At 37.6% G+C, this 17,808-nt stretch overlaps 1 protein-coding gene across 5 annotated transcripts; it reads right to left on the bottom strand.

Moving 5' to 3' along the window:
- Positions 1-440: 440 nt before the first annotated feature.
- On the bottom strand, positions 441-16,682 carry LOC127451377 (transcription factor MafK-like). Of its 5 annotated transcripts, XM_051716035.1 has the most exons (4): positions 16,499-16,682; positions 14,664-15,043; positions 5,115-5,189; positions 441-4,349 (listed from the first exon to the last, which is right to left on the bottom strand). In XM_051716035.1, exons 3-4 carry the CDS (start codon positions 5,157-5,159, stop codon positions 3,921-3,923), a joined length of 474 nt encoding a protein of 157 aa, XP_051571995.1. In that variant the 5' UTR covers positions 5,160-5,189; positions 14,664-15,043; positions 16,499-16,682; the 3' UTR covers positions 441-3,920. The 5 variants fall into 5 exon arrangements, with proteins under 5 accessions (XP_051571995.1, XP_051571993.1, XP_051571996.1 ...); XM_051716033.1 differs by lacking the exon at positions 14,664-15,043; XM_051716036.1 differs by lacking the exons at positions 14,664-15,043; positions 16,499-16,682 and adding an exon at positions 16,423-16,452.
- Between the last annotated feature and the right edge of the window lie 1,126 nt (positions 16,683-17,808).

Genomic DNA, 17,808 nt, shown 5'->3' on the forward strand with positions numbered 1-17,808 from the left:
GAATTTGCCTTGTGCCAATGGTTGCTGCCTTACAGATGCTGGAGAAGAAAGTGATGTAACATATAGTTAAGTCATGAATAGTGTGTGAATCAGAGTATGATATCTACACTTTGTATGTCAACAGACAATAAATGTTAAAGGGTAACTGAAAACTGATATTTTAGCTACATTTTGTTTACTGATGAAACATGTTCTCATTTGAAATAAATGATTAAAGGGAAAGAGATTTGCTTTTTTAAATATTTCTTTTGTAAACATGATTTCTGAATAAAACCCAAAGATAACATGAGAAAAAGCTTTATTTTAAAAGTACAAAACAAACACTGCAGACTTTGTACAGGAATAATTTACCACCTCATATTTAGCCAGAATGAAAAAAACAACAATGATTTCATTTGTACATGAGTGTAGTTCATGGAAGGAAAAAAGAATGTAAATAAAATAATTTATGTTGAAAATAAAACAAAATCAAAAATAAATATCAATGTTCAATGTTATACAAGCAGATTAATGGTAAGAATCATGAATAGGATTAATTCAAGCCTAGATTTTGATGCATTTCATGTCTGTATTTACAATCGCTATTTTTTAAAGGCTAGAGCAGAACAAATACGCCTACGAGACCTATCAAACAGGCAAATCTGTTCCACGTGGTTGCACATGAAAAGATTTTACAAAACAACCACACCCATTCATACAGTACTTAAAAAGATGACATGCTTAAATTTAAAAGGCAGTATGTTGGTTTACCTACAATTAACATGACTACTTCCCCCAATACAGTTTAATCTTTACAATGACACTTATAAAGTAATAATTTGGAGCAGCATACTTTATATGTCATGGAGTTTCTCTATGATTTTTAAAGGCAAGTGTGTTGATTAAAATTCCTATGTGCATTCATGGTAAAAAGCTTTTAAGGACTGACAGAGCACATATTATATACTTTGAAAAATAGATATATTCATGTGTAAAATATAGAATAATTTATCTTATTCAGCCCAGAAGGCCACATACAGCATACATAGAATTAAAAGACAGGAAAAAGTACCCACTTAATTTAGTGACCATCTTCACCATCTAACTGTGTTAGGAGAATCGTTTACTGCATTGTATTGTTTCAGAATAAGGAATTGTCTACAGGTCTCAGTCTAGCAGATCACAGGGTGATGCTCAAGTTGTAGAGATACGTGTAATGCCTTCTTTCAGTACTAATCTTGTCTATTTAGTAATAATCGACATGGGTACAGTTATTGCTTTCTAAACTGGCCAAAGGAACACTGTTATCACTGTAAAATGACAGAACTTTGATCAGTCCCGTGACAGCATGTTCTGTCCTTATTAGTATGAATTAGGGCATTATGGTCTAGCTACCGGAGGGTGTAGATTCATTTAATTTACAATGAAACTGAAATAAATTAACTGAACTGAAAAGTAAGCATATAGGTAGGTTATGGCTTTGGTGGCAGCTGAAACGAACAAAGCAAAGCAACAATGCCTCAATAGTCCAAGATAAGACATAGCAGATCTTGGTGTCATCAGCATTCGCTCACAGCATTATGAAAAATAAAGAAATATTAAAGATCACCACCAGATGTCAGTGTAAAGCACAGAAAGAGCAGTTGCCCCACCCCCTCCCAAAAAAAGCATTGTATACTTTATCACTGTACACTCTTATTCCATAAAGTAGTAGTAGTGATATGTAGCACTTTCTTTCAAGGGATTAAAAATTCCGAAGAATTCTAATATTATGTAACACAGTGGACATATGAGGAACAGAAAATTTGGCCAGAATGTGACAAATGGGAAATTCCTGGGCTTTTTGTCTCCTCTTAATGTAATCCGTGGTCTAAAGGGAAAGTTAAGACCTTAATTTAAAAACCCACACGTCCAACAAAAGAGGATATGCCAACTAGAGCTGTAGTCACATTTAAAGAACTGCACATCATGTGTAACTGCAAAGGACACATCCAGAAACAGACATCTTGATGTGGTTTGAAATGCTAAAGGTCAGTTTAACACAATGCCATATAAATGACCAATACTGAAGTCACATGTTTCAAAAATCTGTACTGTCATAATAAAAATCTACAATAGCGTCTGTGTGTTAATGCTAACATTTGACGTAAACACTAATAATGTGATGAGTAATATGTACTGAGATTATGTACATAGAGAAAGTGTGAATTTGGGTTTTAAGGCTACACTGTTGTGTGATTAGTAAAAGAAATAACTACTGAACTGAACTACAACATCTGAACTAACTCAGTCAAATAAACCACTGAATTTAAACAGAAAATTAACTGAAGGTATTTCATGTCCAGGATACAAATAAAATATAGAGACGGTGGAGAAATCAGATCTAGATACCATTTGGGGATAAAATGACACATAAAACACTCATGGAGATATAAAATTTGTGTGCTAAGATCACAACAGGACCCCAGAGACCTGGGGCTAGCAGTGGGCTTCCCAACAGCACTACACTCCCTAATGCTCTCTGCAGTGGTGGAAGAGTTCACTAGAGGAGGAACAGTCATAGCCACTTAGGTAAGAGACAATCCTGATTTCAGCCACCTGAATTTACAAAGGATCAATTTAGAGAATTAAACAACAGAGCATAAATGCTATATGTGTTTAAACAACATCCAACACAACTTTGCATCAGGACACCCAAGAGTCTGACAAAATATCAAATAATTGCATTGTATATACATTTAATCAGGGTTACCAACACCGGCAGTGGCACCTCTCATGACTTAGAAGTTGGAATGCTTTCTGAGTGGACAGAATTTTCTATATAACGAAGTTGGGAGCTTAAATTGACGGTATTTGTAACTCAGTTCTGCAAAATACAGGTTATAACTGAACAGCATTTTTTGCCAAGACAACTACTATTATCACAGGATATGTGTCCAATATGGATTACCTACCATTTTTATGGCATTGTATAGAGAAAGGTCAGGAAAAACAGTACATCTTTTGAGATAACTGACAACACAGATGTGTTGCTTAGTAGACGTTGTCATTAAACTTCAAGAATAATTAAAAATATCACAAAAACACCATGAAGTGCCCTCTTCCAGAACCTCAGTTACTCTGTCATTTCCGGCTAAAATATTGACATGCGTCAGTCTGCTATGCAAGAGCTTCATAGAATTATACTGTAATTCAACAGTAAAATAAGTGCCGTTTTCCCATTTAGAATTCTTATGTTTAAACTGCTGACTTTTAGAGGCTCGACTTATTTCCCAATGGTTAATTTTCCCTGTTTTTATCAGCAATGAATGCTTCAGGATAATGATTTGCCCTTGATGTAGATAATACCATTCTAAACCATGGACTGTGTGAATTACACATGGTTTAAACCAGGAAATGTCGAAAATGTCGCATTTTACTGCTCTTTCGCAATGTCTGAGACAACGTATTCCAAGATGACATAATGAACTAGGAAAATTTGCAATAATCTCCAAGTACTTGTTATGTCCTTTAATGATACAATATTTTGTTCCGTTTCTAATGTATATGCAATATGCCACAGGCATCAGAGATGTCGGACCAGTGCTGCCATGGCAGTCTAAATCAAGTACTATCTCATACTTTAACATGTGCTCATCTCTGCTAAGTCTAAGCCTGTGATGAAGTAGAATAAATGGCCAATGTGCCCTGCCGGTGCCGGGAGTTAATAGCACAGTGCACAGACAATATAAAGTGTATTTTTGTGATCTGTGAGTGTGTAAAGACAAAGATAGAAAAAAATGGATGCCGCTTCTGTAATCACGCAGATTGATGCCTCCACCCTCCGCTGAGTCAGATCACTGAACTACCTCTCAGTGCGGGTCAGGTGGCAACCAATGGACCAGTCTAGGTTTAGAGCCGGATTGGACCAGAAGAAGCTAGGTAGGCAAGGTCAACCAGCACTACGAAGGTGCCGAGAAGGGAGCGGAGCTGGGGCTGTGATTGGCGGACTTGACAATAGTAATGACGCTGGTGGTGGCCACCTTGCCGGGAGGCCCACGGGTGACAGTCCGGGCGAAGCACTGCAGGGCCTCGTACCTGGCACGAAGCGCATCCAGCTCCAGCCGCATGCTGGCATTTTCACGGGCCAGCTTGTCCACTTCCTGTTGCAGCTCTGTCTTTTGTCGTTCAAGCTCCTCCTTCTGCGTGACCCGCTTGATGCGGCAGCTGGCGGCGTACCCACGGTTCTTTAACGTGCGCCGCCGCTGCTTTAACCAAACCACATCTTCCTTGGTTAACCCGCGCAGGTGCTGGTTGAGCTCCCGCACCGACATGGCCACCAGCTCGTCGTCGCTGAGCGCCGGGGCATTCTCACCCACCTCCTTCTTTACCTGAACCATGGAATAAGACAACAGAGAGTCAGAGTTTATTTAAAGTCCGTTTAATTCGATACAAATAATATATAATCCTTTTGTTCCTACAAAGCAAGAGAGCAAAAACAAAACACAGACTATCTTTGTTTGTTTTCTGCTGAAGAAAGAAAGTCATACACATCTGGGATGGCAAGAGGGTGAGTAAATGATGAGAGAATTTTCCTTTTTGGGTGAACTATACATTTAAAAACCTTCAATGCACAACAACACAGTATAGATCAACAATATACACAAACAATGAATAAACAAGAAGAACAATACAAACAATAGTGAATATAAAATCAGGTGGTGCAGGTGCAAATATGTTGCAAGGAATCAAAGTGAGTTGTGTAGCATTATTATAGTAGATTTTACAGTTTAAAAAGTAACAAGAGATTGTTGAGATTATTTGAAGTGGCTAGTGCAGAAATATGGTACAATATATGTGCAATATATGGGGGTGGGGGTCTGAGATATATATATTTTTCTTTTTCTTTTCTTTTTTTTTATTTTTTTCTTCTTTTTTATTTATTTATTTATTTTTTTGGAGCAGTCAGTCCAGGTTATTAAGAATTTTGGGTTAGTTAGACTGCCTGTGGAAAAAAAGTGTTCTTTTAGGGTTAGTATAATGTTTAGTTAGATAATATATAATAATAGTTATATCTAGATACTGATAATTTTAGATAATGTCCGTCAAAGATATAGATCATATCATATCTATGAACATCAGGTACATGTTCCTACCTTTAAAGCTTTGCCTGCTTTAAAATGAGTCGTCATACCCTGCATACAAGCAGCTAGTCAGAACTCCTCAAAAATCTGTCTCAAAGAAAATGACAGAAAAAAAATGAACATATAATCACACCTAAAGTAAGCAAGGTAGAAATTGATACAACTGTGTCAGATCAAAACAGAACAATAAAACTGCTGAGTTAAATGAAGTTACCTAAAGCTATCACCAGAGGTCAGTATAACACTGCAAAATATAAGGCAAGGGTTACCCTGTTTATTTGCTGATCTTGCGTTCTCACGATGTGGCTCACTAGACTGTTACAAGAGTACAATAGAAGCAGGTCAGCTCTCGGCATGAGACTGTGACTGATCTCTCCTTTTAGCCGTACATGCAATGCTATTTTGGCCGCTGCGCTATTTTTAAAAAATGTCATTGTGAATGTTCGAGCTCATGGCCTCGAGACTCCCGCCATTGCCAACTTAGAAAAAAAGAAAACCGTTGGACTGATTAACACGCGTTCCTCGGGTTCCATTTCGGGAGCGTCAGAATCAATCTATCTATCAATTTATCTACCTACCTACCTTCCGCTTATATACAAAGAAGTGGTATAGACCACACACAGAGGCATTTTTAGAATGTAATGTTTAGATTTAATTAAGTCAAGCCTGTTCTTTGCTATTCAGTAAATGGAACATTCCAGGAGGTAGTCTGTCACATGGGAATAGTTTCCCTTATACAGTCACTGTTATATTTGAGCTTTTAGACAATGTACTTTATCAAGTTTAGAACTGTGGCTGAAAGACTTGGTCCTGTTACATGAGGCTTTCCTGACTCGTTTCATGTCCTTATTTAACTGTGCTTGTTATATATAGCACACAGTGTGCCAAGTGCTGACACAAAACTCCAGTTGCCAGTGACACAATTTTGAATGGAAACAACTAATTACAAAGGAAAATATTGTGGAATGCCCAATGTGACCTACGCTTTTACCTGCAACTATCTCATGTGTGATTTTTTTCCTTCGTGATATTCGCCTTTCATTCCAGGATGAAAGATGCATTCCATTTGGAGCACATATCTTGTACAGATAGTCCCAGCTTCCTGCATTTCTCCAGTCCTATCATTAAAACCTCTTCATACCTCAACCTTTTTAAGTCATCACTGTCTTGGAGGGAACTCTTTGGTATTGGCTACATTAAGGATCTTTGACTGGTGAGCAGTCAGATTCACTGCCTTTGGCATGATTGGTAAATTCTTAGTCATTCATTTGATTTGGTCTTGGTAAACCTCACCAGACATGCATCAGTTGCTGGTTTAAATATTTCAGTTATGACGGGACAAAAGAGTATAGATTAGGTATGACCTGAGCAGTTGTAACCAAACACCACCATGAACAGTACTCGAGGCTTGATTCATACCATCTGGCCCTTGATGTGAGGGCTACGTTAGGGCCCCTCGACTCATTTTGTTATAATCAAACAGGCAACAAGGAAACTATGTGATATATTTAGTCATTTTTAAAAAGTAAAGTTAAAAGGTAAGTGTAACTGTGAGCAAGCATGTATGATTTCCTTAAACAATGTACTCTTTAAACAGAATCACTCTAAATTTTAAATCTGAACTGTCTTAAAGCATAAACATCTAAAACTGTGTCACAATCAACACAAGGCCAGCTCTGACAAAACGAACTTTCCTAGACAGCAAGTTGGCTCAATGTGCCAGCTTTTAAAATGGCTGTGACAGGGGAGACCCTGCTTTTCTTTCTAGAGAGGACCATGGAATCGAGATTAAAAAATGCTTCCCGCTCTATTCATGGTGCCTCCAGCCTTTCAGCTCTTTCTCACACACACACTTCCTTGAAATTCCTTCAGCACATGGTCCCCCTCTCTCCATGTGCACTGAGAACTGGGGTGAACTGATAGGGGCCCCTTTTTCCTGCTCAGCCCTCACAGAGAGGAAAAGCCCTAATGTCCCAAGGCCAGAGTCATGTTTTCATAGTTTCCTGGACACAATTTATGGATTGAGACACCGACTTTGATGTTGAACATTTGATAGGCCATAAGAAAACTAGTCCTATTATCATGGATTGTGAGACCAGGAAACACAAAAATTAATCCATGTTACAGGGAAAGGCCCTGTGAAGGGAGCCACAGAGAGTGCATGAAGTGTGGATAACTGAGCCACATTCCAAACACATACTGAGTCTAAGAAAAGTAAGGGGCCCCACTTAGTTTCCATTTAGAGAGCTGCATACTTAATACTACGCATAATGTTCTTATTCCGCTACTACAATAATCTAAATATAACCAATTTCACTCCACTTTATATTTAGTTCTACTTATTACAGTATACTTACAGCAACAACATCAAAACTATAAATGCTATTCATTTAAATGCATAAGCATAGTTTTCAAAACTGAAAAATTAATGAGCTGTGTACTGTCAAGACAATGAATCGGTGAGATACATACAAAATTGAATAAAATATATGGCTTTTTCATCAGCTTCAGGCACATTTGCCCAATGGGATGGTTATTAAAACAAACAGACTTCAACTTTGTTTTCTTCCCTTTTTTGTTATATGAAGGTCTCATTAAAAACCAAACTGGGGAAAAAAAATCATCTTCAAGCTGACGCCTGCAATTTTTCACACAAATTTAAAAGCTCACCATTCACACATACTGTGTACTAATTACAAAAAAATTATTATTTTTCAAGAACCACCCAAATAATAATAAAAAAAGACTCATGCATTGTTGTTGTCCTAACTTTGTAAACTTGTATTTCTGCTTCTGTTCACTCTACCTCACTTTGAAAAGTCCCATTTTATTCCACTAGGTGGCAGAAAGCACAAGAAAGAAAATAATTCTCTATCACATTCCATCACAATATACAGATTTGAAATGTAGGTGGCGCTCTAAACACATTTTAGCCCTCAAAGATGTGCTCATCCATAGACATTCCGTCTAATTTTCCGTTCAACCACCACCCTTTTTGTTTCATTGAATATCTGGCCTCTGAGTGGACTAGAAGCTCTATCTATGTGCATTAGAATGCTGAGATCCTCCCCTTTGCGATTATATAAAACTGTATTGTCTGTGAGCTTGCATGGCTGAATAATCCATCTTAGATGTCAAGAATATGCCATCCAGAAGGAAAAGCATGCAAAACAAATCATCAGAAAAATATGCTTTCGACTATTGATGATAAAATCTATTATCTACTAAAGACTATTATCATCAATAGTCGAAAACATATTTTTCTGATGATTTGTTTTGCATGCTTTTCCTTCTGGATGGCATATTCTTGACATCTAAGATGGATTATTCAGCCACGCAAGCTCACAGACAATACATTTTTAGAGAACTTCCTAAGATAAAAGCATATATAAAGTTTTTAGATATTTGGGGTGTACAGCAGCAGTTATCAGAGCATAAAAGAGATGTTTGTACTTATAAAAATTATATTTGACTTTGTGATTCTTTTGAAAATCTTTTGAACTGTGGAATTAGGGCAACAAAAATAACTGTACAGTCACATTCCAGAGAGTGAGAGCTTTCAATTGATATATGACTTGTCCACTTATTTGCTATGTGAAGGACTTTTATATTTATATAAATATTTGTACCACTTTACCTCTGGGGTAAATTTTCAACACGAATGTTTTGATGCCTTATTTTGTTATTTTAAGTAACAAATGCGAAGTGTTATCTTTGAAAAGTTCAGATTCTAAGCTTTTAAATTATACCTCATTTGCCTGACTTATGTATACGGAGACTTTAACGTTTTAAGGGTAAACTTTTTTCACAATATTGCGCCCCCTTTCTCTATTTTGCCATAGAGTAGGGCTCTTCAACTACTTTCATGTGCGGGCCAGATTATCCAGATGAAAACTTGGCAGGGGCAAAAAAAAAATATTCCTTATTCATTTTAGCTAGCAAAAAACACCCTTAATATTAGAGTTTATTTATATTAAAATATTCACAGGGTATACTGTATTACTGTATATTGAGTTATCATGTTTTAAGGTCTGTCCATAAATTCCTTCATAAAAACTGGCTCTTAACTAACAAATCATCTTTAATCAACTTTACTTTGAAAAAAGTTTTTTTTTTTTTTTTTTTTTTTTTTTGTTACAAATTATGAAAATTGTGGAGGAACATTTAGATCTGCTAAAGCCCTCTCACAATATCAACCCACATGAAAACAGTGGCCATACAGAAATGCCATGTTTACTTAATACATTTCAATGTAATTTATTTATTTATTTTTTTAAAGAAAAGATAAAATGTTCTTCCATTTTCTCTATAAAGTATCATCCTATTCAGTGAGGGGGTAATGAGTTCTGTAGATAATCATAGGGAAAAGAAGAACAAACTGAGTTGATGCTGTTCATGATTGAGAGGGCTGATTCACAGCTGTATAGAACCAAATATAATCTGGATATTTCCAGGTTCAGTTATCACTTTTTTTTTACATTATCACTTTTTGAAGAGACCCTGCACAGATGAGACATGACCATTTAACACTTCAAGAATAGTGAATAAAAGCAAACTTTTCAGCGCATTTTCTTTGAACACTCAGTTTTCATAATCGATTGCTTTTGTTGCCTAATGTGCATACGTGCTGACAACTTTTCTATAACAACTGCGATCATTTTTTTACATCTGTAGATTTGACCGAACTCTACACAACTAAGAAATTATATAAAATACATTTGCTTGAAAGAGACGCTATCAAACGCTCACCTAAACGGTGCGATCAATGTTTAGCAAAGCAGTGTAACTAAACTATCGCAAGAAAAGCTTAAACACGCGCTGCGGTCTGGACAACTGATGAAGGTTGAGTACTGTAGCACGCGCCATTAAGCGTTGTTAAACTCACCGCTGATTGCTGAGGCTCGCGCCTATGAACGCTGAGTTTTGCACAGAGAGCGCTCTGGTATTTCAGACGGCGAGGCAGTTTAATAAAAAAATCAGTTGGACGGCCAGAAAATGATGATTGGCGGGACGGATTTGGCCCGTGGGCCGCCAGTTGACTAGCTCTGCCATAGAGTTTAAGGGTTAATATAACAATTAAAATAATGTAACAAACACAATTTTACCCAGACGTCCCAGACATAGACTTTCAACATTATAGTATGAAAATCCATTCTAAAAATACAAATTATTATGTTTATAATCTAAATAAGGAGTTAAAGCTCAAGTATGTAACATTTTCAGTGTTAAAATACTTTCTTCTATTCCAGCTTAACATTCAGAGAAAACTCTTAGTAACCCATTCATAGGTTAATTTCCTCAAACTGTAAACAGTGTCTCTTTGGCGCTATAAATTCCTGTTTTTGTTTTGAGCGACCCACTTAGACACCACCCAACAACGTTGCTCAACCAATGGTATGAGTTGGGGGTTGAACAATCTGACTGACTGAACAACATCAGACGAGGCAAATTCTGAAAGCTGTTTTGAAAACATTGTTTATTTTTGCAATTCCGTTCGGTGGCGCTAGTGTCGCAGAAACTACATCAGCTTTTTTTATTTTATTTTTTTTATTATTTTTTTATAATAATAATTTAATATTTTTTTGTGAAAATGAATTATATAATCTTTTTCAAAAATTGCGCCATACAGATGTGGCATAATTTCCACCACACCAAACAATTTTGCCCCTAATAATTTTTTAAGTTAGTGTACTTGTTAACCAAGTCGACAAAAGTGTCAGTGAAGAGCATGCTTGAAATAAAATATGAGACAAGTTATGTTTGAAGAAAACATAGAACAGAGATAAATATCACTTATGAGCAGATTATTTTTACTGGCCATCTTTTAATAAGCCTGTTAGAATTTAAATTACTCCAAGGAGTTGGCCATTTTATTTCCTGCAAGGGTAGCATTTTGGTTGGAAAAGACAAAATGGATAAATCTGCTTGTGAATGCCTTGTGGTGGAGAAGCCATTCAACATGTTTCAAATATGTACTGAACAATTACCTCATAAAATGGATGTAAGGGACAGATTTGGAAATCCCAACATCAACATTCCTTTTGTGTCAAGCTAAGAATAAACAATAATACAGTACAAAAAAACGACTTACTTCCCAGACTGAGGCAGCTTACTGTGGTTGGGTTGCCTTACTACTTAAGATCTACCCTATAACACATCTTTATATACACAGCAGCATCCCTGATTTGTAGTGCTTTAAGGAATATGTAAGCACAAACAGAACTGAAACTATTCAGTAATCATAAGGTGAAGCTGTTAAGACATGTCAGTGGCATCATGGGATGTTGGTCATGGTGCTAAGCCCAGAAGTAACACCTACAACAAACTATTATGTTGTTAATATTTCCAAATGTTCTAGTACCCTGACATTGACCGCATTCTGACAAGCGCCATCTCACATCAGACATTTTTGCATCAATTCAAATGCGTTTACGTTTTCATGTGCTGCTACTGATAGCGGGTTGTGTTAGTAGTCTCAGGGACACGGTATCTGGTCCCATGGAAACCATGAAGTAATCATGTTCACATAATTAATGATGAATACAATTTAGAGGTTGCATTTACTATTTACTCCATTGACGGTTAAGTATAGGCTTGAGGTTTAAGCACAGGGTTAAAATATGTATTCCTGTTTACTATATTGCATCCTTTACAACTAAAAACAACTCTCTTTTGGTCACCCCTCTGTGGACATTTCACCCGGAAACTGGAGCTCACATATGCACATATGTTCAACAACACTACGCGCTTCAGCCACTGGGACAGTGGTTCAAATTTCAGTAAATACAGATCAATTTCAGCTCAAGATCTTTCAGCCTGTCACTGAATTCACAGTGAGATTGGTCTGTCTATTGTACATTAGTGTAGAAACTCATGATTCTGCCCAACTTTCGATTAAAATGGAAAGGATTGCCTTTGTCAAGGTGTTCTGACAAATATCGCGACATTTTCCATCTATTACAAACCATGATTTACACAAGTCTCAGTGTCACATTACTTAAGTGTCAAGTAATTACTTACATAACATCTAAATCTCAATAAACCAAACGAGGCAGATCATTAAACCTCTGGCCCGCACAAATAATGTTGCATGCTTTGGCTGTTTACAGAAATGACGTACGTACTAGGCTCCCTGAGCAATACGGCTTGGTAACTGCATATTTGAGCTGTGAGATTTTGCAAACTTTCTCAGAAACAACCCACAAAGAAACTCCCCTATTATGGAATTTGACGTCACCGTTGCCATGTTTTAAATGTGTGATTCTCTTGTTTTGACCAATTATGAAAGTTAGTGTGTAAGGCCCTGGGCTAAGCAAACAACACTTCAAACCCATATGTGCTTGTGTTCTCATTATTAATGGAGGGCAGGCTTGTCCTTGTTGTTTGTTTTCCTCATTTGCTCCAATTAGTTAATATGTTTGGGCTCAGCACCTTACAGACATACTGCTCCACTTCACGGCCAGCTGCTACGTTCCTGTGTGAGTGAGCTGGAGAAGTCTTTGCTAAGAGACTTGGCTCTGTTTTTCACAGAGATGTGGAGAGCTCCGTCTCATTTGGTTCCAGCCCACTCTATTCCACAGCCCAGAAGCGTTTTCACAGTGATATTATGTAAAGGAAATGGAGAGCATAGCAGAGCTGTGAGTCAAGCTGTTTACTGGTAAAAGCAAGGACAATCGGCAGGGAATCACACCCTCCCGAACTGACGTTTCCTGGAAAATCCTGTTGTTTCGCGGGTGGAAGGAAAAGTACGTGGAACCTTGGGAACAGTTGGCGGGACCGCCGGAACTTTCTGCGGATTGGGGCGGAGAGGTAGCTATAAGAGCAAAGCTCCTTTCCAACTGGGGACGCAGGGATTCGAAAGAATGTCAAGTATTCACAAACCAAAAACAAACCCGCCCAGAATGTACAACAGGGAAGCCAGTGCAACGTGGTTAATAAGTAAAGAGCAACAAGTAGATAAAGTGTGGCACCAAATTACAACCCACACCACTCATTTTTAATGCATATCTGACGTAACATCAGCTCTTCAATCTCCGCCCTTGTGCGACTAAACATTTATGCCTAACTAATGATCATAAAAAAACGGGACAGACATGAGGATTGTCCAATGCAGCATTAACACATCATAGACATATAAACATCCAGTTACTCAAATGAGGTCTTGAGAAACAAGTACCAGACAGCTCTTCCACAGACCTGACCACAGTGTGGTGAGGTCACTCCTCTCCAATCCAGAAACTGGGCAGCAGAAAAAGAGCAGGCTGCAGCTTTGTGGTCCAGACATCCCTATTCACTCTCAATAAGACATATGCTTCTCCAAGATATCCAAAACGACGACTTCAAAAGCGTCACAGTTTATCTTCTCTGGCACAATCAAATTATTTAATCACAGTGACTAAGTGATTTCTTTTACAGACATATTTAAATCAATAAGACTTTGATTCATACAGCCTGATCTTCAGTTATGTTGCAAATTGATTTTACGTGGTTCATTACACATATCATGGCAGTTTCAAGGTGAAATGTTCACTGTGTGACACTAAAAGCAAGTAAAATGTTCTCCCAAACAGATGAGGTTTAAGGTTAATGCTCTATTGAGTTTTAAATCAATAAAACCTAAAAAAAAAAAAAAAAATAAAACAAAACCTAACCAACAGTATAATAAAAGAAAATGTGAAATCAAAGACACAATGGCTGAAGCAACCACTTCATTTTGTGGTGCTTTTATGACACTTTCGGCTCACACGTCGGCTTGGAAGACTCGTACCACTTTCCTTTGTGCTTGAAGTTCAACGTTTCATCAGTTGAGCTACCGCACCGTTTGATCGCACCTGAACAAGCTTGGATATGTAATGCAAACGTAAAAATGTATTAAAAGTAATTATAAATTTATAATCTGCCCTTTTGCGTGCGTGTGATGTGTGTGAAAGTGAATAAAAGTCTGTTGTTGCGCCTCAAGTGTATATTTCACCAGGAAACTACAGTAATATGTACAACGAGCCAAGTAAAAATCATTTTGCAAAAATGTAGGTACAGTAACGTGATTCTATGAGACCAGATTGGATTCATGATGACTGGTGAAAATGTCGCAACCTAGGTCAAGACATGATGCTCAAACAGAAAACAACAGGCGCACTTGTCGTGAGAACAGGTTTCGGAGTTCCCGTGTTTCATTTTGAGTCATTAACTCACCAACTACCGCTGTCTCATTCACTTTCTAAACCCAATGCCCTAACCACAAAGAGTACTGTACAAGTCTCTTCCGCTTCTCCAAATGCTCCAGTCAAACCACAATTTTTTCGCCACCGCTTTAGAGGTGTGAGGTACCTGATACTACAACAATACGCATCTGAAACCAGATCAAAAGAAACTCAAACTCAAATTTGACATCATATGATCAGCATAACACCAACATCAAAAACCGTTTACTCACAGAGCATTACTTAGTGACAGGACACAAATGCCTGACCCCTTCTAGTGACCGTCCCATGTGTGAGTCTCATGACAGTGCAGTGCGTGCACTTCCCCCGAGTTTCTAAATGAAGCAAGAAGACAACGTACTAGATGTGGGAGGCAATCACTGCAGATCTCTGTGGAGGTCACACATACAGTTTGAAAAAGGAAACATGGCAAGGTTGCCCTCCTCCAAGATTTTCCACTCAAGATGGTACAATGGTCCCGACATTACGCTTGTCATTCTGAAAATTCTGTGCAATTCTCTGTGCGGTCCTTCACAGTGCACCCTTAAATCGATGAAACATATGAAAGCTCAATTTAATCTGGCCCCAGCAACTGGTAGAGCATTGGCATCTCAGACGCAGTGCAACGACAAACATTCCAACCAATACAGTATCCCCTTCGCTCTGCACACAGGGCGCTTCCAGGGCAATGCCTGGTGCTGATCTAGCAGCTCAGTGTCAACACTTGATCTTCTGCTGACTCTGAAAGCACAAAGCCAAATTATCAGAGTGGACCAAAGCGGTCCCTCACAAGTGGACAGTGGTCTTTTTATATTCTCCTTAAACGGTCATGTGTCATACCAAGTATAGTTCAACACATACTCTCTTTGAGCATTGGGTTTAAATGCGTTCCTCTAATTACAGAAAAGGGACTGACTCTAATTTGTTTTTATGACTTGAAATTGGTTCAGGACAGCTATTTTATCATCCATTGTGGAAATGAATCACATTATCCAGTTATGACTCATTTCTCCTGTGTGGGCGTAGCTCTAGTATTAACCTGCCAGAATAAAGTGGACAGAAACCTCTGTTCTTAAATATTTCCAATCATCCACACATAATAAAGTTATATATATTCCATTTCATCGTTGTTTGTTTTTTTTTTTTAGGTGCTCTTCATTTAACAATATGACAATATTCCATTTTTAAAATATGGTTAGATCTTATTCACTGTCCTAGAGTTTGGTAGACTTGGAGAAAGAGCCTTCTGACCTACGCTGCACTGTTATGATATTTTATTTATTCGACAATCATGCGCATTTGTAATAGACTACGATAACACACACCTCCCACGCAGTAATAAAGGCAGGTACAGCGGTTTAGTGGCGCCGACCTTTCGCAAGAGCTTCTTCGAGGCTAAAAGTAAGCTAATATTCCCCACACATTGCGCGTTCACGGCGACGTGCACTGAGGATCCGACATAAAGTCAACCTTGTCTTGAACCCTCATGTTGATTAAAGAGAAAACGCAATAGTTCCACGCGGCTCAGAGTCCGGACGCTCGTGAGAACTCGACGTTTTTTCCACTAGTACTGGTCGACCCCACACATGGTGCCATTTTGTCACAGAATTCCTCAATAAAGACCACATAATATCTCCTTATGTCGTAATATGAATTCTTTTGAAATTAGCCACAGGTAAAAATAAAAACGACAAAAAGTTGCTATCGTATTTTCTAGAAGTAAAACGAGAAGCCGTTGGTTAAAGGTGCACTGCCTACGATTGACTTATTCACTTTAAAATGTGAACGAATATATATATATATATATATATATATATATATATATATATATATAAAAACTTCTTAATGCTTTCGTAATGCGATTTGTTCTAGTATACTACAAAAGCAGAAATAAATAAGCGTAATCCTGTTGTCAAGTTGCAACACGTGTATATACGAGACTGACTGATACATTTGTATTTTTACAATTAAATGCATCACATATTACATAACTACTAAAGTAAGTTTATTTTCTATATTACTTGTAGTTTCCTATTAAACTTTGCCGTTTTAAAGAAAAAAATATATTTTAAAATACACGGGTCGACTGGGTAAATATGACGGATAGGCTGAATCCTTACCCTCCGTCATCGTGAGAACATCAGCAATTTCGAGAGGAATTTCAAAACATCTCCCTGAAAAGCTCGTACACTTTACCTTGCGTGAACGCGGAATTTCAGTCGGGAGTGCGCAGATATTTCCGAGAGTGTCCGGGAATCAACAGGTTGAGCCTTGCCTCGGTCAGAATACGCGTCCTGCAATCGAAGTGAAATGTTTCGCTGAACTAAATTAACTACAAAACAACAACAATGTATCAACATTCCACTCGCTGCTTCCGCAAGCACTGACGTCACCGATTCCTCGTGACCGCCCCCTCCATTCATGAAAATAACTTAATGCTGACGTCAGCCAGGCGGGAAACCAGGGGAGACCAGAAATAGACGCAACTGGTGAACACTTTTAGAGAGTTCTAAAAGTTTTCTATTAATTTTTGTTCTATTAATCGCCAAGAATGAAAAATTAACCGAATCCAGAGAACAAATTATATATACAAGAAAGGAAGATTTATTACAACTGTCGCTGGAATTATATTGAGCTAGGTCGAATTTGTGTGTCAGTCTTTCAAAATAAATTTGTGGTAAGAGTAGTCCGTTATCAGAGCTCATTTACACCCATTTATTTCATTCTGTGGTCTATCTGCAACCGTCTATGTTTATCATAAATTGCTGTGTCGCACATATCAAGCAAGGAAAGGAAAGAACAGCGCCACCTGTCTCTCAGAAAAAGATTGCTCTATCCTCCCAGTTGATGCAAATAAGCTTACGAAGCAGTTTCAAACACCTGCTGCTCGGGTCACACCTCATTTTAGTTCCACGTGGAAGGCAACTGCTGTGTCATTCTGCATCCTTTGATTAATCCTATGCATATACTGTATCTCTTGCTACTGATTTCGAAAAAACGCATTGCCACGTTATTTCTGTATGTGAAAGAAATGAGTAAATGCACACAAATAAATTAATAAAAATAATGTAAATGTGAATATTTTTGTATTCTAAATCTGAACATTTTATATTAAGTAATAAAAAAGGGGTGAAAAAAGACTTATGCATACAGATGTAAACTTCCGGTATGTATTTTTGGATTAAAACATGTTCATATTTACTTTTTCACTAATTTAAGCATAAGTATGTTAATTTATTTATTGTTTGTTTATGTAGCAGATTATGTAGCTCCACCTACCTTGTTCATTCGTCTTCTCTTTCTTTGTCTTTGCATGTAGCAGGTGACAACACAAATACATTTTGTTCTGAGGAGCTTATGGGTTTAATGATATAAATGTTTGGGCTTCTATGTTCTTGATTCTTTCATGCCCAGAATTCTGGTTGGCTTTTATTATAGTCCCAGATCTGTATCAACAAGTATATTGAGTGCAGAAAATTATACAATATGACAACTGAAAACATCAT

This window comes from Myxocyprinus asiaticus, chromosome 14, assembly GCF_019703515.2.
Source record: "Myxocyprinus asiaticus isolate MX2 ecotype Aquarium Trade chromosome 14, UBuf_Myxa_2, whole genome shotgun sequence".
Classification (NCBI taxonomy): domain Eukaryota; kingdom Metazoa; phylum Chordata; class Actinopteri; order Cypriniformes; family Catostomidae; genus Myxocyprinus; species Myxocyprinus asiaticus.